Here is a 26,309-nt window from a genome sequence, read left to right on the forward strand (position 1 = left end):
AATACTGTTTGAAGCAAACAAAAAACTTGGAAACAAGGACATTCTTGAAGCTGGTCAGTACCACTGACAAATGTGTTTCTGCCGTGAACTCCTGGCCGCATTACCTTCCTTGGACTTTTGCTAAAGCTTTTGCTCTCTGAAGTGGTAAACGACCAGATAAACAAGTTGAATATTTCAGTAACGAAGGGTGGAAATCCTTTCTTTCTACCCATGAGTTTGATCAAAGTGCTCCACGGGGAGGACAAACACATGCGGCTTACTCAGACGAACACATTCACACACACGCACACACATTTAAATACACAAAATAAACATCCTACACAAGAAAACAGCTTGGACGGGGCTCTGCTCATGCCGCAGAATGATGAAAAGCTGTTAAAAACAATGACGAAGCAATGATGTGAAGGTTCCACAGTTAATGGCTGGGAAAAACTCGCTAAAGGGTCACGAACTACAAGATTTTATTCGTATTGATTGAACTAAGATGTGATTCTAGTGAGATATTGCAGGAGGAAACCATCATTACAAAATTTCCGCCTTGATCTTCAACGTTTGGCAAGCTTTGTGGTGTTTTCCCACCCACAGGTGTTCTGTATGGCTTGGCGGAAGAAATAATGGCTGTAACACCAGCGCTTTAAGCAGCATTGACTGGCAGGTTGCCTGCAGAGGCATCAGTAGTGAGGGTATGAACAATTCTCTAGAAAACAGTCAGGGCTCGATTGGTGATCTTAAGAAAACAGGTGGGGTACTTCATTTTGGACTCAGAAGAGACAAGTCTTGATGGACTGGAGGCATATGGTGCATTCCATTTCAACGGGGAAGTCAGAATTTCCAAGTTGCCAGTCAGAAACACCACCTGAAGTCGGATTTCCAGCTTGGAAAATCAAAAGAACCTCACCAGCCGCGACCTCAAAATCAACAGAAGGTGAAAGCTGCAGTCATTTACTGTTTGTCCACACTTCTGTCTTTTGTGTCTCATTAAGTCAGACACACAATTTCTACGAGTGGACATGTTACTATGATGTGTAAGCGCAAAATAGAACAAAATGCGCTGTTATCAACTAACAAAAAAGGTTTTCCTGGAGGCGGGCGTCTTGGTTTTCTGACTTTTTGTACCAGAATGCAATCGACTTGGGCGTAACTTCACTCTCAGCTCTGACTTCTGACTTTAATTAAATGTGGAAATAGTCGATCAGTGATCAGACTCTTGGTTGGCATTAAAATGGATAAATCCTTGCAAAAGAAAAGCTCACAGCAGCTAGCTTGCTTACATTTGTATCATTCGCAACTAGGTTAGACATTCTCACCGTGTAGGTCGCTAACAGTGGCGGAGAATTCCATCTAACACTGTCAGACTATATTTATATTGATAACAAACATAATCCTGGCTGCAGTGTGTTTTCTTTTGGAAATTTGTTGCATATAAACGTAATGTCTAGGAGACAAGGTTTGTATTGAGTGCCATTAGCCCACTATTACTCCTACGTTTAGGTCAAAATAATAAGAAAACAGATGTAGTCTTGGTCTTTGCTGGTGATGGCTTGTCTAAGGTAAAGAATCTCATGGTTTAAAATTGTGCAGGTCGCTTCCCCACTTTAGACAAAGTCAAATAAATCATTATGGTCTGGCTTTGCAGTAGGGCTGCAAGTAATGATGATATTCATTTGATTAATCTCTAAATCCTGAAATGTCAAAAATTGCAAAAAATCAAAAGCTCATTATAGTTTGGCAGAGCCCAAAAGGACTTGTTCAAATTGCTTGTTTTTTTCCATCCAACAGTAGCAAATCCGTACATTTAAGAAGCTGGAACTAGCAAATGTTTGACATGTTTGCTTGGAGGGCATGGTCGGACACTGATTGGCCGCCCCCATTATCATCAAATATGATTGGTTATCTGTTCAGTGAGAGGTGGGACCTTGGTTTGATAAGTATTTTTAAATGTCCATTGATTTCTTTTGTATGAAGCCTACTTCTTTATTTTTTACAAGGCTAGGTTAATTTACTAAAAATCATAAACGTATAATGGAGGTACAATTTCCTTTTGAGTTCTTTGAGTATGGAAACTTTATATCATATTTTTATGATGCCACTCTGTTGTGTTGTGTTTGGTGGGACTATTTGTATTTTAAATAAAAAATATAAAACACGTTTATGATATATATATATATATGAGACATGGTACATTATGTGTATGTACACGCACACTTGCATACTTTGTGACACAGGAGGTGGAGAAAAAGTGGTTATGATTTGTAGGAACTAAGTTCAAGCCACTGAATTGGTTCCTTATAAATGAACACTGACTGTATTAATGCATTAATTTTGGCACAGTTTGAAAAAACATCACTTTCTTTGTATCATACCTAAAGTCTCAGGTTCCTGACGTTACAACCAATCCAATCAAACACAGCTAGAAAGTTTAAGGACGTCCTAAAATGATGAAAGTGTCCCAGAGGTTTGGTGCTGTCGGGCCACTGCATGAGCTTTTGATTCAAGCTTGGGTTTTCTACGTGATTGCAGTCAAATGATGGAAGCCTTGTTTGAGGTCTAGTGTTGAGTGTTAGTCCGCTGTGGTTATGAAGGTTTTTATCTGTCGACCGTGTCATCGCTGACTTCTGACGCGTCTCTTTGTCCACAGATATCCCCGTGGGGACAAACTGGCTCACTAATATGTCAAAACACACATTCGGTCCATTCACACTGACATGACCACAGACACACACACACACAAAGTAGTCTGTTTTCACTGTGCTCTGCTGGTGCTGTCTTGTTCATTCCTTGAGGTCTTCATTAGGCAGCTTGTATGAACTTTCCCTCGCCTCTCTGTAGATTTTTTTTTCTGTCTTTCGCCCTCTCCCGCACTCTCTATCTGTTGTTATGATCACCATATTGCGTTCAGCTGCTTTATGGATGGTCTGATCACACTATTTAGCAGATACAGCAATTTCCCCATATACCCTCCCACTCTTATGGCAAGACATACACATTTAAATTAGCTTCACAATCTGAAAGGGAAAACCAGTGTATAAAAATCCATCTTCTCAGCACTGCAACCAGTGTTTATAAAAATGTTTACAGTGTATTTTTCCCTTTTGCCTGGAAAAAAAAGCTGTTTTTGATCAGCTCTTCCTCATAGACAGCAGTCAAGCGAAAAACAACAAAACAGCATTTTGCCCTGCGTGTTTTCAGGCGAAGTTAAAAAGTCCAACTACAAATGTGAAAGGAGGGATCACTGTAGTTTTGGCCATCACAGTATCACAGTAGAAAGATGAAATGAGTTTCACATATTTGATGGAAAATTAGACAACAAACAGTATAATCCTATAGGCAAAAAGATTATGATTGATCAGCTTTCAGTGCTCCATTTTTTGTTACTGGAAGTCACTCTCCTGACTAAACCTTTCAGTCTTTTCCCCTCCATATTGTGTTGTTTCGCCTCACTCCACAAGGTCATTCACAAAACAAGACATCTTGACATCTAACAGACTGTATTTGCTCCGTCTGTTTGCTTATCACAGAAACCCTCGGGAGAGTTTTTGTTCATCCTCAGACCTAAAACAAAAAAAATAATAAAACATCTTGTTCCTCTCATGAATCTGACACCGCAGTGGCTGGCAGTGAGTTCAGGTCCCCTAAGTCGAATTCATCTTGTCTGATGCCATTCTGGGTACTCAGACAACACGGTACGTCCACGGCTGTGTGACAGTCACGTGTCCGTCCAGAACCTTCACATTCTCAGTGACGTGGAGCGCAGTCTCTATCTACAGAACAGAAATGGACTGGGTTGGATAGTAGTGAAGGTGCGTTGAGTCTGAGTTGGGTCTGCTTGGTTCGGTTCGGTCCACCTCCTTCTGATGTCGCTACAGACTACAGCAGATGGCACGTTATTTGGAAAGAGTCTGAGGGGCGGCTTTGGCTGTGGCCGCTCCCCACTGCGTGGAACAGTGGAACCGGAGAGGATGTCTGGGTTTCTGGAGGCTATAGAGTCAGATTGAGGAACGTTTATCAAGTGGAACGATCTAGACCACAGTGTTCCGCTGCCGGTAGGGTGGAGGTGGCAAGACGGTGCCAGATTTCAGGGAAAACTCAGACATATATTCGGGGTTTTCAGCTACCGCCGGCCGTATGTGTCCATTCTGCTTATAGAAGAGCTTGGCATTGGTGGAACCTCCCTGGGCGCCGTCGGGGACCGCCTGGTTCGACGATTTGGGAGGCAAGCTGTGCTGCCAGTATTCTGGATTGTCAAAGGTCACCTTCAGCTTCTTCCCGCTGACTTTACCTGATGTCAGTCCTCCGTGCTTCAGCAAGCTGGCGGGGTGCGTGGTGGCGTGGCTCTGGTAGGCTGGCAGGCTGCCGTGCCCGATGGTGGCTGAAGTGGACAGAGCGCCCGACTGGCACACCTGGGCTTGGGCTGAAGTTCCTGTTTGGCTCTGGGTGGCGGAGCCGCCACCTGGATTGCCAGGTTGTCCTGCAGGTTTGATGGTGTGGTGGGCGTGGAGGATGTGGGTCGGTGGGCCATGGTGGCAAGACATGCCAGATGGAGAGGGCTGGGCCGTGGGGAGGGGGTAGTGGGGCAGGCTGGTCTGGATGGTCAGCGGGAGGTGAGAGCCTGAAGTCGTGGCTGAGATGGAAGAAGGAGGCTGGGTGGGTAATGGTAGACCGTTTCTCCTCAGGGCTTCCAGGCCCAGCTCAGCTGGGCTGTGGAAGGTGTTGAGGTAGAGGGGCTCGTTGATGTACTCATCCTCTCCTTTGGGCTGGCTGTTGGGTGTGCTGTGGTAGCCCGGGTTATCCAAGGCGTGGATCTCACCGTTTTTACGTCGCGAGACAAAAGGGTTTTCCTCAATGGGATTCAGGTATTCTGTAGCACAGATCAGAAAAGAAAAGGAGGAAGGGAAGGAATGTGGAAAACAAAAGAAAAGGAGTTTATAACAGAATGAGACAGGCAAACAAGATCCAAGGAAATTAAATAAAGTGGAGAGAAAACAAAAGAAATAGAATTTGAAAGAGAGCAAGAGAAAGAGATCACTCGCTAATGAGGAGTGAAGATGGAGATGGAGATGATAATGGCGATAATGGCAGCCACTCAGGACCAGACGGGCAAGTTGCCAGCAGTTCTTTGGCACTGCAAACTCCATCTGCCGGGGGTGAAAATGCCAGCAAATGACCCCTCTTCACTGATTCCAAGCGCTATAATAGTGGGGTGCGAAACCTATTGATTTTGCCCACTCTTCCGCTCCTTGACATTGCATCAGATGCATTTTGCTGCAGGCTTTGTTATATTTTCGAGCTGCTCAAAAATCAAAGACGGTAGCGCGAGAGCGGGGCTGATGGACTGAATTATGATCAAAGGCAAAACATGACTCTGTAGTAGCTGACATACACCGTTGACGGGAACTCGCTAGGAATTTTAATCAATGGAATGGGATGAAATGAACAGGCAAAATGACAGGCAGAAGATACTACAAAAGATCGTATTTACTCTGTGAACGAGCAAAGAGATGACGGGACAGAGAAAACCGGTGCAACCCTAGAATTCATAGTAAACACAAGACGCACTTGTTTTACATTTAAATTATGTCTCTGTGGAACAGTGCAGTAGATTGTGGTGCAGTTATTGCCACGGTGATGTCTTTCTTGTGTTTTATAGGCTGGTGAAAAATATGTATAATGAGGTAAGACTTATTCTTAGCTTCTGTAAATCAATTCCCAACAAATCTGTTTGATGCAAGTGCTCTGAAAATGAAGCTGTCTCCTGATTACAGTGGCCACAACATTTATTTCACAGCACCTGTACCTGAAGAGCTCTTGTCCTTCATGGGTGTCATGTAGCCGTCTTCATCAGTGTCCCCTCTGGACGTCCTCTCCCCCAGGAAGATGGTAGGGTCGGCGCTGTACCTCTGGCCCCCACTGTCCTCAACCCCAGCCTGGCTCAGGGTCTTCTTGTGCAGACTCCCGTTACAGCGCTGGTCCTCTAGGGCAGGAAGTGGTCCACCTGTAGCTTCCTGGTTCGCACTGGCTTGGGCACCTGCCACAGAGCCCTCCACAAGGTTTGGACCACCATCTCGATATCCAAACTGGTTCTGAAGCAAAGGGTAGGTAGCGGATAAGGACAAGAAAAATGCCTCTGATGTTACTGAGCAAAGGTAGATGTCAAAGGGATAGTAATCAGAGTATTTGAAGGGGTCAGATTGTCAGTCTACTACCACCTGAGATGGTGGTCAACACTTTCAGTTTGGAGAATCAGCAGGAATACTGGTTTCAGTTGGTTTTATAAGCCAAAATATTGTTTTCTCCAAACCAACCAAACTCCACTGACAAAATCACTTATTCTACCTCATAGAGCACAGGAGTTGCTCATCTACCACTGCTTTGATCAGTTAGTTTGTGTTACTCTTTCATGACGTTAGTGTTTTAAAAGGTTATTTCAGATTAGCTGAAGTCACACAATAACACAAATAACAAACAGAATGAGGCCAGCAGCTCCTGTGTTCTACACGGTAAAATTACTCTTTTTACCAATGGAGTTTGGATGAGTGAGTAAGAGTGACATTTGACTTATAAAACAGCAATTTTCCATTGAAAAAGGCTGTCTAATGGCAACGTAAAGTAGTGAAAATATGCTAAATATAGTGTACACTTTTTTAGATGCAACTCCAAGCTGGGGGCTTGTCAATCGCCATCTGATGTAGGTAATAAATATACCATTGGTAAATACCTCATACAAGCCCCCTTCAAATAATCTAAACTATGTCTTTAATGGATCTTTTGTTTTACATTTTGCAGCTATTTGATGATAGAAGCTCTAGAACAAGATTATCTAACAAACCAAAGTAAAGATGTCTATAGTTCAATTGAACCACAACAATCATAGATAGCGAATGCTAAAAATAATGAAGTTCGAGTCTGAGGTTGAGCCAGTTGTATGCCACCTGGGGCGAAGGAAGTGTGACTTTTAACCCATTCAGCTGCCGTTGAAGGTAGAGTATTCCAACAAAGTTCTGCTGATGCAGTCATCAGCCTTAAGGGATGATGAAGGGCAGCAAGGCAAAGCTACCACTCAAACACCTAAACCTCAAAAAAGAACAAAAACCCCCCACAAGAAAATACAAAACATGACATGAGAAGCAAAGGGCTTCTTGTGGTGCTGTGTTGGCTTGCCGTGGGCTATTTAACCCAGGCCCACTCCTCTGCGCTCTTGCCAACTGCTAGCACTACAGCAGCAATTACAGGAAGCAGAGCTACAAAACACAACCGAGGAAAAAAAAAAGGAGAGGAAACATCCTGGGGTTATATCTGTCCACTGTCTTCCCTCCATCACAATCAACCTCCCCCTCCTCCAAACTTCTCTGTTCATCCCTTCTTCAAAGCCAGTCATTATCTGCCTCTCTTTTCAAGTATGAGCGTGAGAGCAAATCAGCCCAGATTAGATAACCGTCCGTATTGGACTGCGTCTGCGGTGGCGCAACCTGAATAACTAACTTTCCGTGGCAAAGTCAGCCAGCCGATGGATTTTAACAATGAATTCCTCTCCCTGTCTGGGCATAAAGGGGCTTTTGACTGCATAATCAAAAGACTTTCAATTCATGATAGGGGTGCTGACCTTGAACACGGAGGATCCTTGTTGGATTACCTTGTGTGTTTTTTGGGCTCGTCAGGGAACAAACGGGTAGGTCACGAGGGTAAGGGTGCATAAGATGCAAAGTCGGGAGTCAGTGGCGTGTGGTGCATGCCGCAGCCAAGCCTGCACTCATTGTCTACAACGGCTCCGGCATTTTAAGGGAGCGTCTTTTATTTGCTTATGGAGCTCTGCATAATGAAACCTGGGGCCTGGGGAGCGGGAGCATAAAGAGCCCAGGTTTAAGCCACACACTGGGAGGGAAATGATGGAGGTGAGCCATTAGCGGAGGAAAATCATCAGTGTATTAGAAGTTCTTAACCACCTTGAGCACTTATAGAGGGCAGTGAGTCGGGCAGTTTTTGACCAGAGAGAAGAGAACAAATTGCAAGTCAATCGGTCGAATGAAAGGAGATATGATGCATGATTATTCTAAAATATTTTACTATAGGTAAAGGTTTGTGCTTTAATACCTAGAAATGTCATTTTGAAAGCACCGTGACTTATTGATGGATTTATCATCCATCTGAAGACTACATCTTATAAAATTAGTAGTTAACTCTTCGAAAGTCCCCCTTTTGCAACCTTGCCATGTGACTTGAGCCACTAAGTTGGCTAATGTTAGTAAAACACTAGCTAACTAGCTTGCTAATCTATATCACTTGTCAGATAGCTTTTTATAGGGGATAGCTAATGGTAGCAAAACTAGCTACCTTACTGTATATATCTTGTTTTTACAGATTACCCAACATATTCAGAATTTTGTTTTCTTTTCAATGCAGAAAAGTGTAATACAGAGTATGAGTGCAGGAAACAGGGAAGAGAAAGTTGACCAGGGATCCATAGGGTGCAAACTTTCTCAACAATGGGTCAGGACTTAGGAAAGGTCCATTGCAAAATGTTTCTGTGTGCCTATGCAGGGTTCTTACTCTGTTGGAGTCGACACGAGGCCTGGTTGTGTATGACGGAGGGGCCATGTTGAAACCTCGAGGCACCAGATACTCCTCAGCATCCATCAAGTCATCCAGGTCCTCTTCGTCCAGAAGGCTCTGGAAGAACTTGCTGTCATTGGGGCTGGGCAGCTTCATGCGGTCGTCTCCCTAAACAGCACACCAGTAGCATAATTAAAATTTAATTTAACTGATGCTATTATTGCCTGGTTATCCCCAAAAATTACACACAAAATATCTCAGAGGATTATGTTTTCATTCACTACATTTATGTGTCCAGTAATTGGATGATTGCACGGAAAAAGCCTTATTATCGAGCGCTCTTACAGTGAGCCTCTTTAGGCAAACACACCTGGATAACAAGGTACCGCTGGGGGTCACGGGCCATTCTGCAGAACTCCGCAGCCAGCTCCTTGAACTTTGGCCTGCTGTCTGCGTCAATCATCCAGCCTGGGGAGGAGAAAGTCCGAGCAGGAGAAGAAGAGGTTAGAGGGGTCAATATAAAACCAAAGTTGTACTGTATTTGTATATTGGTGTGAATTTGTGTGTTTCACATAACACTCAAAGACAGTTAAGTAAGAACTATTGTGCACAATAGTCTAATATATCTTAATAATTTGTTATTTTGTGTGACTTTAGTGTTTTAAAATGTTAGTTTGGATTCAACAAAGTCACACAATAACACAATTAAATTAACAGAACGAGGCAGTGGAGGACCAGCATGTAAAATGATTGATGACTGATGTAAAATGACTCATTTGCCTATGTAGTTTGGTTGGTATTGGAAAGAGCAATATTTGGTTTATTTCCTGGACAGTAAAGATGTTTTATGTTTTGCTGGCGATCCTGTCCACAGCAGCATCGCCGATCTCCCATGCTAGCTCTTCTCCAAACAGGGGGGGGTGTATTGACTGCAGGTAATCCACTTACTATGGCTAAGCACCTCATACAACCCACATCAAACAATCCAAACTATCCCTTTAACCTTTAGCTCAACCTTTAGCAAGTTTCTTTGCTGTTTGTCATTTCCTTTTGAAGATTACTGCTGACCTTCTCTTGCATTTGCAGTTTCACTCAGTCCTGTCACTGCCACACTTCAGTGTGTGGCCTCATTTCTAAAATATGTGAACTATATTTACCTGTAAAAATATCCCCATTAAAGTGCAGAGACAAACACACTCTAAACTTAAATTGCATTGATTTGAACCTTCTTAACTTTAACCTCCATTTCACTGCATAGGCAAGCACAGTGTTTACATTTAGAAAGTTCCGTACATTTTAAGGGCTAAATGCCTTGCTCAAGGGCAGCTCAGAGGTAGTTATTAAGCTCGAGGAAAAGTGTTTTTCAGTTTGATCTCCAGGCTACTTTTTTCTTCCTGAGGCCATGACTGCAGTAAACAACTCCTGCAGGTGAAGCAAGAGGCCGGGTGTGTCTCAGCTCAGATTAGACAGTAAGCAAACTGAGCTGCTGATTCCAGCGTCTGCATCCCTATTATATATTCTACAGCGGTGATAGCTAAAGTGGGGTCTGGGTGCCTCTGGCAGCCCCAGAGGGGGGGAATGCCTGCGAAATATAATTGCGTGAAGTAATTGTTTATCCACGCTACATTAATGCACCTGTTATCGAATCAGAATCTGCGTTTCCTCTCCATAAAAGCTCCTGATTGTTTTCCAGCTCTAACCATCAACACCACACTTGATTGAAAGCTAGCTCTCCTTAAATAAACCCTGACCCTCTCTGTTGTCATTTTGCCTGCCTGGCTTTGCTCAGTTCATCTAATTTCCGCTTCTAGCGCCCCCACGCAGGCACATTACCTAAATGAGGTGCAATTACTCCAGCAATCAAACTCTATTTCATCTTTATTGGGGTGGCGCCAAGGCGACAGGCTGCGCTGTGTGATGGCACACCCAATCACAAACAACAGCTCTCAGTCAACATGTAATTAGAATTAATGCGGTCGATTGCTGAGCTTTCTTCTGGCTTTTAATGGAGCAGCGCGACCCTCTCGCTAGTTTGACTCAGCGCTTGATCTCCTTTGGCTATTTCTGATCACCGCTGTGATGCTCGCCTCACGTCACCCAATTTCTGTGTGCATGTGGTGCATGTGAGCCTTTTTCAGGGTGCTGCAGCATTGCACTATGAGTACAGATAAGTAGAAGTAAACTTTCAGAAAAGATAAACTGCTCAGTGTTGCAGGAGGTGCTATGGAAATTAAAGATATGACATATTTCAGTCATCAGCCCAAAATATTAATAATAATATATAAATACTAAATCAGGAATATGTGCAACCCTTCAAGCATTTTTGCTGCTTGTTAAGTAAAGGGGATATTTCAGATTTAAGCTCAATGGAGTTGTATGAGGTTCTTATGTATAATCTGTAGTAGATGGTGGTTGGCATGCCCCCAGTTTGGAGAAACAGAATGAGTTCTGGTGCAGGAAGCTAAGAAATGTCCTGCTGTGGACATAGTCAGTTGACACTGTACGATTTTAGAATTACTTAATTCCAACTCCTTCTGTATGAGCAAATCATCAAATAAAATAAAATGTTCCTCTGGCTCCTGCTGACCTTTCTAACTATTGACAGCTGTTGATAAAGATTTGTTTGAAAGCTCTGAGGCAGGTACAACTTTGTGAGAAAACTGGAGGTAAGCTAGCAACGTTTTACTGTCCATATTTTCCTTCCACATTATGCATCATGTCCCCACCGCAATTTCAGATGCTGTTTGCCAATTTGTGCAGTTGCATTGAGAAAAAAAGCTGCTTCTCCAAACTGGCCACCATCTACTGTAGGTAACACACTGACCACCCCACTGTAAAACCTCTAAACTATCCCTTTAAGTTTAGGGAATCCCTTTGACCTCAGCGTTTATTACATCGCCATTGTTGCACATAAATGTATTCTCCTCCTCGTCTATGGGGAAAGAAATCAGTTGGCATTGTTATTAGGCTAAATGGCTGCAGGGCTTTCATGGTTTGCGTGTGTGCTGTCAAAAACCACTGGCAGTGGTTTTTCATTTTGGAAAAAAAACAATTAGATATTATGACATTTACGCTGGATTAACATTTTTGTCATGGGAATGTGTTTTGATATCGAGCTCCAAGCTGAATCACATCATTCTCTTTCAACACGTTTGGCATTTTAAGCACCCTGCTGTTGTCCTCATCCAGTGCGACTCACAATGAGTGCAACAGCAGAATAAGTTTAAATTCATAAAGCTACAAGCATCCAATAATAAGAAGTATATTCATGGTGCAGATACAATATTTGTGCAACAAAAAAAGACTAGATAATTAAAAAAGAGAAAGAAGTGGAATTGCAGAGGGGAAAAAAAAAGTCTGCCGGGAGAAGTTGATGTGAGGTTTTTTCTAAATGAGATTTTCAGCCACCACCAGAAGAGAGAAAAGTCACTCCACCATAGTTCAGGCAGGGGAGAGCAGTGACCAGACTGCTGCGAGGAAAACGACGGCCAAGAAGCCGATAGCTGGCAGATCTCATAGCATGGCTTGGCGTGTATGTCTGGAAGGCTTCCTGGAAATATGGGAGGGTGGATCCCCCACCGGCACCAGCACCGGGGTTCTGAGTCCAGCCAGGGGAAGGAGATGGGACAGACACGGGAGAGTTTGGGGAGGATGAAGAGAAGGCGGGTTTTTGGACGAGTCGTGCAGGCTGGAGGGGGAGTTGGGGAGGGTTTGGGTTGGGAGGGGGGGTGTGGTAGTCCAGATGGAAGATGACACGGACAAGGATGTGGGCAGAGTCCCTGGTTGTGGACCATAAACCAGCATTCTCATCGGTTTCACGACAACACCTCTTTTACTCTGATTGTGTTTTTTCATCTCGCCTCTTTACATACCGGCTTCTCTTCCAGCCTTGAATCCAAGCCCCCGAGCTCAAATAACACCTTACAGGATGAATATTAAAAATATGAACCCTTTTATTAAACTGCAACTCATCTGTGACACCTCTGGCTGAGTAGCAGGAGTTTATGAACATGATTTAAAAATAAAAATACGATTATGTGCTCTTCAACGCCCACTGTGTTGGAGTGCTGCTCTGGAACATTGTCTTCATACTGCCACCTGTGGCTAAGGCAACAGTTATGCTTAGAAATGTGTGCTATGGAGGAAGAAACATGCTTTTTTTCACTGAAGACTAATTTCATATATGACATACAAAAAAATTAACTGTCAGACAAAGTGTAAAATTGTGGTTTCATGGGGAATCTACAAATGAACGCTATTATTTCTGGACTATGAGCAGTAGTTGCCTGGCTAGTGACCTGGCAGCCTCATGTTGACAACAAGATTGAAGAAAGCTAGTTCTCCTGGGCAAGAAATGATTCATTCATTTCATTCATTATCAACTAACATATGCTAAGTGTTTGCTGACTCTGGCTGAGAGCAGTAGTGACTTTCCAGGTCTAGGCAAGGAAGTGAAAATGTTTAATTTGGCTGGACCAGGATCAAACATAGCCTCTATGACCGACAGGGAATACAGTACTGAGGTGATTTACAAATTTTAACTGCAACTTAATAAAGTGCTGTTAGCTGAGTCAGTCAGCTGCATGGCTAGCTGACATAACCAGCTAATGCCACTACACTTAGCAGTTAGCAGTAAACTACTTTAACAACAAGTAAAATTATCTGTCTGTCAGAAAACTCTGTAATTCACCTCAGTACTGTATTCCCTGTCATCAAACTGGGTGGAGCTGGACTTTCACGCCTCTCCGTAAATATGTGTAAGCAAGAAGCAGCCTGCTAGCTTTTTCACGACAACTTGAACTGTGCTTTCACTATCGATAGTGTATTTCAACAGCATAATTTATCATCTCTTTAACCCAGTCAAGGTTGCCTTTTTATACAGGAGGTTTGCCCATCTATCCATTATCTATAACTGCTTTTCTTCTGGACAGACAGGCGAGGCCTGGACAGATTGCCAGTTCATCACAGGACTGACACATAGAGACAAACAACCTGTCACGCTTACATTCACACCTCAAGGCAATTTAGAGTCACCAATTAACCTGCATGACTTTGGATTGTGGGAGGAAGCCGGAGCACGCAGAGGAAACCCATGCAGACACGGGGAGAACATACAAATTCCACGCCATGCCGCACTAGGAGCTTTGTATTTTTACTATGTATTACTGCAGTTTTTGGACTTTGGTGTCATTTATTTTCCCCCAAAATTGTCAGAATACATCTGGGAAGTACGTCCGAGTCCCAGTTGCATGGCTGCTTTCTTCTATAAACCACATTTTGCGTACACATGCTTGTTTATGAGTGTGTCCATGTGGGATTTTTTTTGGTGTTAGTGTGTGTTTTCTTACATTTGACCATGACCATGTAGACATCTATGGTACAAATTGGAGGCTGGGGGAGACGCTCCCCTTTCTCCAAAATGTCTGGGATTTCCCGTGTGGGGATGCCGTCGTACGGCTTGCCTCCGAATGTCATCAGCTCCCAGATGGTCACTCCTGGAGGAAAGAAAAAAACAGAAAGACAGAACACGACAGGGGGAGATGAGAGGATGAGACAAAGACACAAAGAACAACAGATAAGCAGACAGATAAGGGGGCGAAATACAAATAAAGAAAACAGGATTTCAGGTCATTGACTTCATTCCTCCCACAGGTATGAGTGTGACGTCAACAAGGATGTAATCATCACGCACCGTAACTCCACACGTCACTCTGATGGGTGAACTTCCTGTAGTGGATGCATTCCAGCGCCATCCATTTAATGGGCATCTGCATAGAGAAGGATCGATAAAGATCAGGGATTTATGATCAAACAAACATTTTATTGTATTTATTTACACATGAAATGAAGACGATTTTCCATTATGCTACTTTGCTCAGGAGCTGCCCTCTCTTTTAATCCAGCGTTTGGGAGATATCGGGAAATCGACAGTGCTTTCAACCATAGTTTTGCTTTGCTCAATATTACTCAAGTACTGTGATTGATTAGCTTCAGTCCAACCCAGGGATCATCAATAGTGAGCGTGCTTTTTAAGATACTAAATGAGATTGTATTGGCCATTTGTCTCACATTATCTCCATAGCCTGCAGGTTTAGAGCAGGCGGTGTGTGAAATAGTAATAACAACAGGCCCTTTGACATTCCTGACAAGGACAATGGCAGACATCGCCGTATCCTAACTGCCGTATGATTTCCATATTGACTGTAAGGGGGAATTTTCAGCCGTAGAACCCACTGAACAAGGCAATTATCTCGCCTTTTGCATGTGAACGCACACATGTACACGCTCCGGTCATTTAAAATACAGCCTCTCCTTCGCCTGTGGGAGCTTGAAACACGCACCCCTGCTCTGCTCTCCGGGGGAAATGAACAGGAAGAGGGGAAATGAAATGCTTCGGGTTGCGGTACGGCGCCTCCACTTTCATCTCTGTTGATTTATCTCTCGTGGTGCGTCTATTTTTATGGCACACATGTAGATCTGCTGACAACATCTCCCATTTATCAAGGCATCAGTGAGCTCCGACATGGAGCCAATCATTCAGATGGTCGCATCAAACATGCCTGGTCCACTTTATGAAAAGACATGATCTTTTTTTTTTCTTTTTTTCGTTGCCCACAGATAACAGCTCAAACTCCAGCTCAAGATGCAGTGGTTACCTTTAGGCCTCCAGCTGAATAGATGCGGCAATGAACAAGCCAATTTAATAAAGGGAGTTGATCAGGACAATTTGCATAGTAAGTCTCCAGCGAGGAAAAGAGAAGGGGCTCCTGATTAATGTAGTCTGGGTCCCCAAACAAAACAAACTGATTGGAACTGTGGCTGCATTATTTGTTTGGATAAAGTGCTTCTAAATTGTGTTTTTACTGAGGCTTTTCCTGACCAAAGGAGTTTCACAGCTCAGAGAGAGGGCACCCAGAATACACTCCTTTTTGTGTTTTGTTTTTTTCTTTCAGCATTTTTTAACACAAGCAAAAAACTAATCTTCTGCCTGGTTATATTAGAAAAGATTCAAGTTTGAAAATATGTTTTTCGGGTCATTTTTTGCAAAGCTCTCCAGTCATGTAGAAAATGTTTGCAATGTTGTATAAAACAAGGTGATAACACTGTATTTCAAGGGGAGTGCATAAGACTATCATTACACTGTCATAGCAGTAAGAGTCTTGATGAATGCTGGGTGGCACCACTTAAGCTGAAGTCCGGGAAATGATTCATGACACCGTTACAAAAGCATCTGACAGAGTAATAAAGCTCAATGACATTTATGACACAAGGAAATATTCATGATAATGATTTCACAATGGCCAAGGTCAACATGAACCACATATTGTTATGGCATGACATAAAGCTAAACATATTCTTTTAGTTTGATAATGTCAAGTTGCCATAACAAAGACATCTCAAACAATGTCAGGGACATAACTGACCGAATAACACTTGACATGGTTATGACAGTGTAATGACAGTCCTTTGCACACCCTTTTAGATAATGTCTTCCAAAAAGGCTAAATCTCTTCTACTCTTTCCTCCATTTTTGGCTGGTAAACAAGAAAATGATGCATCACAGCCAACATCTGGTGAGGTGGAGCCAACACAGCCCGGTTATTCTGTTCTCTCTGCTCTGCCCTCGTATGCTCTCCATCATCACCTCTACAGTGTTTGAATACAGCCGCACTTATGATTTACTCGCTCTCATTTACATATTTTCCTGTTCCTGTTGCCAGACCACTGAGCGAGCAAAAAGCAATATAACTAAAATAAATAAATAAAGCAGCGATTTGATCTGAGGTTATAAATACAACCTGTTACCCAGGGCGAAAAGTAAATCACTACTTCATGTCGGCGAAGCTGTCTGACAAAACAAACAGTGCAAATACAAGTTAATGACAGCAGCTGTGCCGTCTGATTGGCTGTATTGACATTTCAAATGAGTGATCACAGACAGTTGTCTTAACTTCTCAACTGTCTTCTTAACTTTACTTCTACTGTGACGGAGCGTCTGAGCAGACGTAAGGGCGATAGTTTTCAGAGGTACCTACTCTGTTTGTGGTGGAGTGAAAAAAGTTTGCCGGGAGATACTGCTGTGAAAGATTTGCTTTCAAGTTTAGCTGCCTCACATATTCTAAAAGTGAACAAATACTTCTGTATTTAATTTTTAATTCAACATTTAGGATTATTTGTCACAGCCTCATAAAATATGTGCACAGGAATGCAATAAATATGTAAATAGGAGTAAAAATAAGGTTGAAAGAATAAATTTAAAGGCCTCTCAACTGGAATTCCTTAGCAGAAAATAACGTCTCAAAAGATAAAATGCTCTGTTCCACATTCATTATAATAATCATTAATAAGTACTTTTATTATGCTGGTATGTCAGGTATTTTAATCATCAGTTGCAACTTTATAATAACCAGTGAAATAATATTTAGTAACCAATTATGAGCCATTAACAAAGTCTGACAAATATCTGGTCCGTGCTGCTATGCAATAATTCTTTAAGGTTTACAAATCATTTGGTTATCGTTAATAAATATTTAACATGGTAGACAAAATGTTATGTGTGCAACAATAAACTGTCATTTACTAATTTAGAGAATATAACTCTGTCTCTTTCCAGCAATGATGATATAATTAATCAACTAATTACTTTTTTTTAAAACACAAACTGATGATAGTACAGCATTACTAATAATTAGTTTGTCACAGTGAAATAACTATTAATTAACTATCAATTTACCGTTCATTAATAATGATTATCAGCTCCAACTTCATATATATTTATTAAAGTATGGATGACTTTGGCTTCAGATGTTTAGTTCAATAGTTGTCCAGTTTCTAATAAAGTCAAAGATTTTATTGTTATTGGGTCAACATTTAGAAATTCACCATTCTTTAGATGATAAATTTGACGGTAACGCTGACGATGAGATGATCATTTGAGTGGCTGGATCTTAGAAAAAAGCTCTGGTGGACAGTACTTTTTATTTTTGACATTTTACTGTAGATACTTAATACTTAACCAATTATCAAAAACATGAAAATGACAATGATCATTAGCTGAAGCTGTATTTACTAGTTCAAAACATGTAGTAGGTGCGCACACACTCACAGAGACACACAAATACTTGTGGCCCTGCAGCCTCCCCTCGTCTCCAGCACTGACCTTTTGTTTTATTACCTTTTGGCTGCAGTATTTACTACTTATGTTGACCACTGTCATGTAAGCTGTCCTGTGCGTTAAACTTGTCTTGGCCAGGAAGTACACACACACAGTAACACGCCTCCACTTACACCAACCTTGCCCCCGTCTGCGTTGTACTCCTTCTCGTCGGCGTCCAGCAGCCGCGCCAGGCCGAAGTCGGTGATCTTGATGTGATTGGGCGACTTCACCAGCACGTTCCGGGCTGCCAGGTCCCTGTGGACCAGCCTCCTCTCCTCCAGGTACATCATCCCCTTAGAGAGACGGAGAGAGAGAGAGGTGAGAGATGAGTACGAGCCGTTTATCATTTTCCATTCCATGATCGGAGCAGTCTGAGATCGTCGATGCGGTAAATGTCAGCACTAACATAAAATTATTGTCATAACTGTCATCATCATTAACCGCACACCCACTCAGACATTTAGATTCAATCTTTCATCGTTATCATACCTCATATATATGGCTCTAGGAGACAGGAAATCCGAGGCAGCTTTTATAGTATTTCTGACATGTCAGGAAGTCAGAACTTTAGACTTTTGATGAGTGAAAAATACAGCAGAACAGCCTCTCAAATCACAACTCTGGGTATAAAACATTTCTCAACTCTGTTTCTGAGATGCAGTTCTCTGACTTTGCATCAACACGCGTTCAGTTATTCAGTGTGCACGCTACAGACAATTCTTTTGATTTTCGCAACGTGTCATCATCATCAATGTCTCTTAAAGCAGGGATTTTCAAAGTGTGAGACTGTGGGCCTCTCCTCTTATAAAACCTGGAAAAAAGAAGCAACCTCATTGACCTTAGTTCACTCGCTTTGTTTCGGTCAACTTCAGGCTACAACTACATAAGAAAAAAAAACAATAAGACAGTAGATGACAGTGGACACACCCCCAGTTTCGAAAAACACAGAGGATTAAGTTAAGCATCGTTTCAGTGTTTCATTTTTCCAATGTAGTCTGGTTGGTTGGAAGGAGCAATATTCAGCTTATATAACAGAGGCTTCCCGTCTGAAAAGGCTGTCTGACAACAACAAAGTGATAATAATATTCTAAATATATCATACCCTTAAGCTTATATTGATTTGTTTCCGTCAACCTTTTTTAGGTGGCTAAAATACATTTTGCTGCTGACTCTGTCCACTCTGTCCACAGCAGTACAAGCTTCCTACACTGGTACTAATGCTGCTAAGAACTTCATACAACTCTAGTTCAAATAATCGAAACAATCCCTTTAATTCCTGCATGATAATTGGTGAAAGATATATTTGAAAGATAGTTACGAACACTGGATATTACTGCAGTATTATTAAATATATATGCATGGGAAAGGATTTGAATTTCTCTCCACCGTTGTTGAATCGACCAGCTGGTACAACTAAAAGATAAATCAGGCTCCGGCTGTTCTGGCAGTGTGTCTGAAAGTGAACAACGTCAATATCTACTTCTTGTAACGTGTCCAACTCGAGTGTAATCTTGTTCAGTCATAACTGAGATTGCGTCTCTGACATGTCGCCTCTGTGTCCCCGGTAATTGGGGCCATTTTCAAGATGGCTAGACAGGGAGAACAATGGATGTCCTTCCAATTTGTTAACGTTGATTATGAACACCCAATGAGCAAAGCGAGTGACGGGGAAGAAAACAACAAAGCCTTGAGCTGAGGGAATGGCAACTTTGCTTTTGCAGCCTTAATTTGTTGCTCAATGGGCTGGATGGAGCAGGGACTCTTTGACAGTCGCACAAAAAACGATTTGCGGCGCGTGCACGCACATTTAACACACTCACGGGCGCACAGACACACGTGCCACCTTTTCTTCATGAATACACTGAAGCACACACAGGTTTCATCATGCCCTCATGAGCACGCTCAGCTGATGCACATACACACTCCCTCTCCGTCTACTGTGCTCATAGCCGAACAAAACAGCCAGACGAGCAGGCGGGCGGGCAGGCAGACAGGCAAGGCTGGGCCAATTGAAGTGTATTAGACTGGATGTTAAACAAGTGGATGCCACTTTGCAGGAGGATCAATAAAAACACCTTGGCGAGGAGGGAGGCAGTCATTGTACTCAGCAGACAATACAAAATTTCAACCAAGGCTCATGCCTCCGCTGGTGCAAGAGAATCGTCATTCATTTGAAATACTTAGGGTGAAAACACTGTATATGTGTGTACGCATGTGTGCGGGGGCACACTTCTGTGTTGAAATGCTTGCCGCGGCGAGCCGCCCCGCGCCGCCTCCTCCCAGACGAATGTGAGGATAAATCGATAGCGCTGACGTCTGGCTCGCCACTGGCTGAGCCCTCATCCATCATCCGCCGGCCTTGTGGAGACAGACGCATAGACACACACACATATGCTGACAGAGACCACCCGGAGACCACCTTTACGCCAAAGGAAGACATATCTCACAGAGTATACATTGTGACTCTTGCAATATTTCTATCTGTCACTCTGTTTCTCTTTTATATAACAGTTTGGGACACTTCCTACTTCCTCATCCTGTGTCCCTCTTTGATAACTCTTTATTTGCAGGGGTATGCATACATAAGATCGTCATGACAACTCGACATTATGAGACTAAAGTAACTGTTCAGCTTTATGTTGCATTGAACTGTCATATGTGGTTGGTTTTGAAACTGTCATTAGACCATTATAAGTGTGCCATGAATATCCATGTCATGAATGCTGATGGATAGATAGTGGTTAGCTAATTTAGTTATTGCTAAAATAGGCTAATGGCTCTCTACTGTTATCTGTAGCAGGTGTTAGCTCCTTAGCTCAGTTAGCCATAGAGCTAGTTGCCTAATTATCTGACTGAGTCTCAGGGTTCCAGTGTCAAAACCAACCACATATAACAGTTTAATGTAATGTTAACAAAGACATTGACAGGTTATGTTTCCTTGACTAATGCGAAGTTGGCAAAGACATCTCAAACAATGTCAACTTTGCTTTAAAATGACAACTGTCATAAACATTCATTAAGACAGGTGTTGTGATGGTTAGGACAGTGTAATGACATCCTTATGCACACCCCTTCAAATAAAGTGTTGCCCCCTCTTTTTGATAAAGTAGCTCTTGTGCCTCTTTTCCTCACCAGTCTGAAGACAATGTGCTGGCATGAGGCCCAAAACGCCCCCCTTTTACTGAAAGTGTATTTAAAATAGATTACTTCTGGGGGGTTCAGGCAGGCGATCAATAACAATGCTGATTACAATAAGCCCGAAGACGACCGCGCCACGCAATATTTATCCCCGATGTCGACGTCGAGAGGAATTAGGAATCAATGGCCCACACAGTCCATTAATACACTTCGACTTAAAGTGACAGGGCAATGAGGGGAGGCCATCGCACTGACAGGGGGAATGTACGGCAGCTCAAGGAGCCAATTAATTTTCAGGCACTCCGGGCGGTAAACACCAGCGTCCCAGCGGAGGATGTGGGGGCAGCCTCGGTTTTCAGGTCGAGAGGGTCCCGCTGATTGGGCCGCTTTAACACTGCTTAAGTATTGGAATCCCCAGAGTCCCGACTCCTTAAAAATGGAAAGTGGAATTGGATAATTTGTGCTTACATAACCTGTACGGTGTGGATCATACAGGAACGTGCAGACGAGGTAATTAAACCTGCCATGTTTGGTAAACAACATTACTGTTCTGATAGACAAAGCATAGTTCAAAATCTCCTTTTTTATTCTTTGGAGCTTTCAGCTGTGCACAACAATGTGCTTTATTACCTGAGTATGACTGACAGGCAGAGATGGTCCCTGCCACCTTGTGTAGAGCTTCCCTGATTGGTTGTAGGGCTCGGTTTATTACTGCGTGTTCGCCATCTGATGAATCATAAATGAGCAATCTTTGTTTGAGGAAATTCTGCAAAATCCAAACAAAATTAAGTTGCAAACTGCATGTTGCAGCAACAACAGCTTGAATTAATAGTGAATGAGTAAAGTACCTGCCTGCCTGCCTGAGAGGCAAAAATCACTTTGTGCTCTCTCTCTCTCTCTCATCCATTATTTTTCTGTGGAGAAAGCAAAGCCAGTCTGCCTCGGAGGAAGAGCTACATTGGGAGCCATGCACCACTCCAAACTTTCCACTGGGCTGCCGCACTCAAAGTACAGAGTGTACAGTATGTTTAGGACTGACCTTTAGAGGAAAGATGAAGATGTCTTGTCTTTGAATTTCCTAACAAGTGCAATAAAACACTGGAAAACTTCCAACACTTATGCATTCATGTTAAAAATTATAACTGTATACACAAGGGTTATATCATTTATTCACACCACAACTATGACTTATGTACTATTTCTTTGAGAAAGGCTGCAGATTTACAAACACTAACAACCCACACAGTAGCTCCTTACATGAAAGTCTCTGACACCGTGGAACCAACCAGTGAAATTTAAATGTACTTGGTGACTTCGATAAGACTTCTGTGCTTCCTTCTTTACTTACATCTTATGTCGCTTTTATTTCAAATTCCACTTTATTATGTAATTTCCTAGTGTACTTCCTTCCCCTTTACCTGCATTTTACTTCCCTTTACTTCCTTTGATCTTCATTCTTTAATTTTCTTCCTTACTTCCTTTTTACTTCCTTCATTACTTCCTTTTAAGTTCCCCTTTACTTCTCTTAACTTCCTTTATATTTCCTTTATACTTCCTTGTTTTTTACCCGTATAATTCCTTCTCTACTTCCCCTTTAACTGCATTTTACTTCCTCTTTACATCCTTTGAATTTCCTTTGTACTTTTTCTAGCTTATTTCCAACATACTTTCATATTGCTTTCATATTTCATACTCCTTTTTACTCTCCTTTTGCTTCCTTTTTACTTTCTCCCTTACGCCCTTTCTTTCTTTGTTCACATCATTTTAATATTTTTCTTTCCTCTTAATTTCTTTTCTTTATTTATTCTTTACTTCCTTTTTGCATCCTTAATTCCTGCTTTCTGAAAGGAGCTAAAATGAAATGTTAACGCCTGAAATTTGCTGATTTCCATTTACTGCCCCAATGAAATATGTTGAAGTTCCAAGCATGTTAGATAAGGCTACATATTAGAATAAATGTTTTATGTTAAAGTTTTGTCCAGCTGTTCATAGCCTGTGCCATTTAATCTTGACATTAGGTCAGAATCAGATGAACTGTCACCGTCAACAACAGCAGCAGATTTGACTACATTTGTCCAGTTCAGGGAAGGCCTCCATTTCCAGAAAACACATACTTGAACCCCACACGAAAGGTCCCATAAAACATTTTCCCAGCAGCTTTTCCCAGCTCTCACCGCACACAGAGAGCTTTGCGAGCCATACGCGACACTGGAGCATTAAGGTCAAGGACCCACCAGCACTGTTGCACATCCCAAATGACACAGGGGCATGTTTTAAGCCCTCGGAGCATGAAGTGCTGCTGTAGTAGTTTGAAATATTTTTTTAGCCCAAAACATTGTACTTCATGGAACTTTTCAACGGCTGTTTAGCCAAGACCTTTGCAAGAGTCAGAGTGTGCTTAAGGACAAGTAAGCAGTACTATTGTTGCTCATTAGCCAGGCACTGTAGAAATTTCATACTGACAAAAGATTTTATTGGGATTTATTAATGGAAACAAATATTCTAACAGCCGCTACTGGATTGTAATTGTACAAGATGAAAAGGGAAGTCCTGCAGCCTGTTGCACCAGTTTAATAAGTCTTGATCTATTGCTATAATGGAACTAGTTAGTTTATGCAACATGTTCTCACTCCCAACTCAAATACAGCAGTTTGGCCCTACTAGGCACTTGGCACTACTAAGTCTCATTCCCAGGACGTCAAATGCTGATGTTCTGGGTTGGTAAGTATCCTGAGCACACCAAATACTGAGAAAATAAGGAAATACAGTAAGAGGGCAGGGTCTCTGCAGATGCAAACACCATCACACACTTATAGTAGGTCAGAAGTGATGATTAAAAGAGATTTTGTTAATATGAGAGCTCCTTGCTTCACTTTCTTGTGCACTACATCACCTGACTTTGGTGGCATATTAAAACTAGAAGGCGCCTCCTGAAATGACGCTAGAGGGCTACCTCACACGTCAAGAGTTTAAAGTTATAAGGCTGAAAAGTAACAAGTACTTGCATTATGGAAATGCTAAATTTAAGGTATCCTTATTAAAAATACTTGTTCCTGTCGTGTTAAGGTAAGAAAGATGAGTATTTGCTGATGTATCGCTATCACACCAAACTCTAAAATGTCAGTACAGGTTTCAAAACTCCAGTATCCCCTGATAATTCCCTATATTCAACACCTCCTTACTCTGTTCTGAGCTGCAAAAAGTGGATAAGGATACTGACCTCAGTGTAATATTCAGAAAATAAGGCTTTGGATTGTTCTGTCCTCTGTTTAATTGTGTAATGAAATTACTTAAGGAGAGAAGAAGTGTTTTGTTGTGCATTATTACTCTTTATCAGTTATCCTCCTCTGACCCAACACTGGGTACCAGCAAGGTAAAAATCTCCTTTTTAAAAACACAAAAGGATTTTTTTCTTCATCTCTGCAGAGCCCTGAATTGTTTACAGAGGCTAAAAGTTTTCTAAAGCACGCTTACAGACCAGGTCATGGCTGGTCCGCGACCCATTAGCACCTTTTTTCTCCAGCAAGGAAGAAAAGAAGACTGAAGATCTGAGTCTTCAGTAATGGAGGAAAACAAGAGGATGAAACCAGCCGTGAAAACAGAGTGGAGTAGCGAGGAACTGCAGGGAGCAGCACACCTCAGCGGGAGAGAGAGATGCTGTGGAATAAAAGATGCTGGGTATAAAGGGGAGCTGTTGGAAGGTAAGAGGAGGGAGAGGAGGACGGACATGATGGAGTACAGCAGGTGATAAATTCAACTCAGATCTGGTATTTGTCTGAGATACTACCAACATTTTTACAACAGATTCAGTATGACTTTTCTGTATTTGTTGCAGGGCAACATTCTTTTTCTAAAGAAACCCTGAGATCAGTCTGAGGTTAAACAGTTTCCATGATAGGGACACTTAATTTCTTTTCCTTACTTCTTTAATACTTTCTCCATACTACTGTTATACTTTCTTACTTCCTTTTGATTCCTCCTTTACTTAATGGTCCTTCTATTCTCTGTTTTTATCCCTACTTACTTCATATTTACTTACTTGCATCCTTTTTTCCTTCCTTCCATTGTTTCATTTCCTTTACTTCCTTTTAACTTTGTCTTTACTTCCCATCTGCTTCTTTCATGAATTTCCTTCCCTCCTTCATTTTAACCTGTCTGTACTTTCTCTTCTACTTCCTCTTTACTTCCAATTTACTTCCCATTTACTTCCTTACTTTAAACCTTAGCTGTACTTCCTTTATACTTCCCTTTTACCTTACTTCCTCTTCACTTCCCATTTCCATCCCTCATGAAATTCCTTCCTTTGTCTACCTTCTTCCTATTTTCCAACCAGACCAGAGCAAGAGGTCTGATTTAGTATTTGTCTGAGATACTACAAAAATTTTAACAACTTATTGAGTAAAACTTTTCTGTATTTGTTGCCAGGCAACATGCTTTTAAAACGAAACCATGGGAACAATCGCTGGTTAAATAGTTTTAATGATACAACTCTGAGGTACAAACGCTTGCACAGTATCTACAAGTTTATTTGAGGATTCATGTTGAGAAAATCAGAGGGAAAAAGGCAGGGTGCTCAGTTACTTACAGGAACCGCAAGGTGAGGTGCCTGTTTCCAGAGGGAGTGATAAGAACGCCGCGTGTGGTGCTCCCCCCCCCCCAACCAGCTGCAAACCCCACTGCCCCGCCGAATGGGTGAAGAGGCACCAACAATGTGAGCAATATGGGACTGTCCGCACACCGGGAACTGGGACCAGTGCGATAAGGAGCGCGCACAATGGGTCTGCTCGGGTGGCGCAGGTGGTCGTCTGTCATGCGCTGTGTGCTGCGTGGGAGATAGAATGGAAGGCATTCCCACAGAGCTGGCAGTCTCCAAAGTGTGTGTGTGTGTGTGTGTGTGTGTGTGTGTGTATGTGTGTCTGTGTGTGTGTGTGTGTGTGTGTTAGAAAAACCTCTGTGTGCTGGTGTTTGTGTGTGAGAGAAAGAGAAAAATAGAAGGATGGAAAACGAGCCAGTCGATAGCCAGATGCGGCTCTCTTTAATCATGTGTTTATTCACATGAGCGTGTAACTAATTCTAATTTTATTCTGAAACATTGTTACGAAATCGACTCAAGTTTCACTGTAAAAACCGACAAACTGTTTTAACTTAAAGTCCAGTGTAATTCTGTTTTACAAGAAGAAAACGTGATTGGATTTTGATATAGAACACATTTTTTTTTCTGAATTTTTCAGCATATATTGAATAGGTGCACATTTTGTCTTAAAACTTTAAATTGGCTGAATGTGTAAAGAGAAACTGAGCAAATTTTGTAATGATTCAAAATAAACTTTTCTCATCAAAGAAACTTGATATTAATTAAGTTGTACCTGAAAAAAAGCTTTAAAAAGTTGTTTCTTATAAAATTGAAATTAATGAGTTAATTAGACTTGGATTTAAAAATAAAAAAACTCATGTTTGTAAGTTTGAA

General features: G+C 42.0%; 1 protein-coding gene across 5 annotated transcripts in view; it reads right to left on the bottom strand.

The window, feature by feature from the left end:
• Positions 1-2,005: 2,005 nt before the first annotated feature.
• Positions 2,006-26,309, bottom strand: part of LOC146304607 (receptor tyrosine-protein kinase erbB-4-like) — a 319,877-nt gene continuing 295,573 nt past the window's right edge. For 2 of the 5 annotated variants that reach the window (XM_084713356.1, XM_084713355.1), the window contains exons 21-27: positions 17,836-17,997; positions 14,240-14,315; positions 13,896-14,042; positions 8,918-9,015; positions 8,545-8,715; positions 5,789-6,080; positions 2,006-4,858 (exon numbers count right to left, since the gene is read on the bottom strand). In XM_084713356.1, coding sequence (XP_084569482.1) covers positions 4,020-4,858; positions 5,789-6,080; positions 8,545-8,715; positions 8,918-9,015; positions 13,896-14,042; positions 14,240-14,315; positions 17,836-17,997 — 1,785 coding nt within the window. In that variant the 3' untranslated portion in view covers positions 2,006-4,019. The remainder of the gene's footprint in view (positions 4,859-5,788; positions 6,081-8,544; positions 8,716-8,917; positions 9,016-13,895; positions 14,043-14,239; positions 14,316-17,835; positions 17,998-26,309) is intronic. The other 3 variants (XM_084713357.1, XM_084713359.1, XM_084713358.1) reach the window with 3 other exon arrangements.

This window comes from Lutjanus erythropterus, chromosome 24 (genome assembly GCF_056507025.1).
Source record: "Lutjanus erythropterus isolate fLutEry1 chromosome 24, fLutEry1.hap2, whole genome shotgun sequence".
Lineage (NCBI taxonomy): Eukaryota > Metazoa > Chordata > Actinopteri > Lutjaniformes > Lutjanidae > Lutjanus > Lutjanus erythropterus.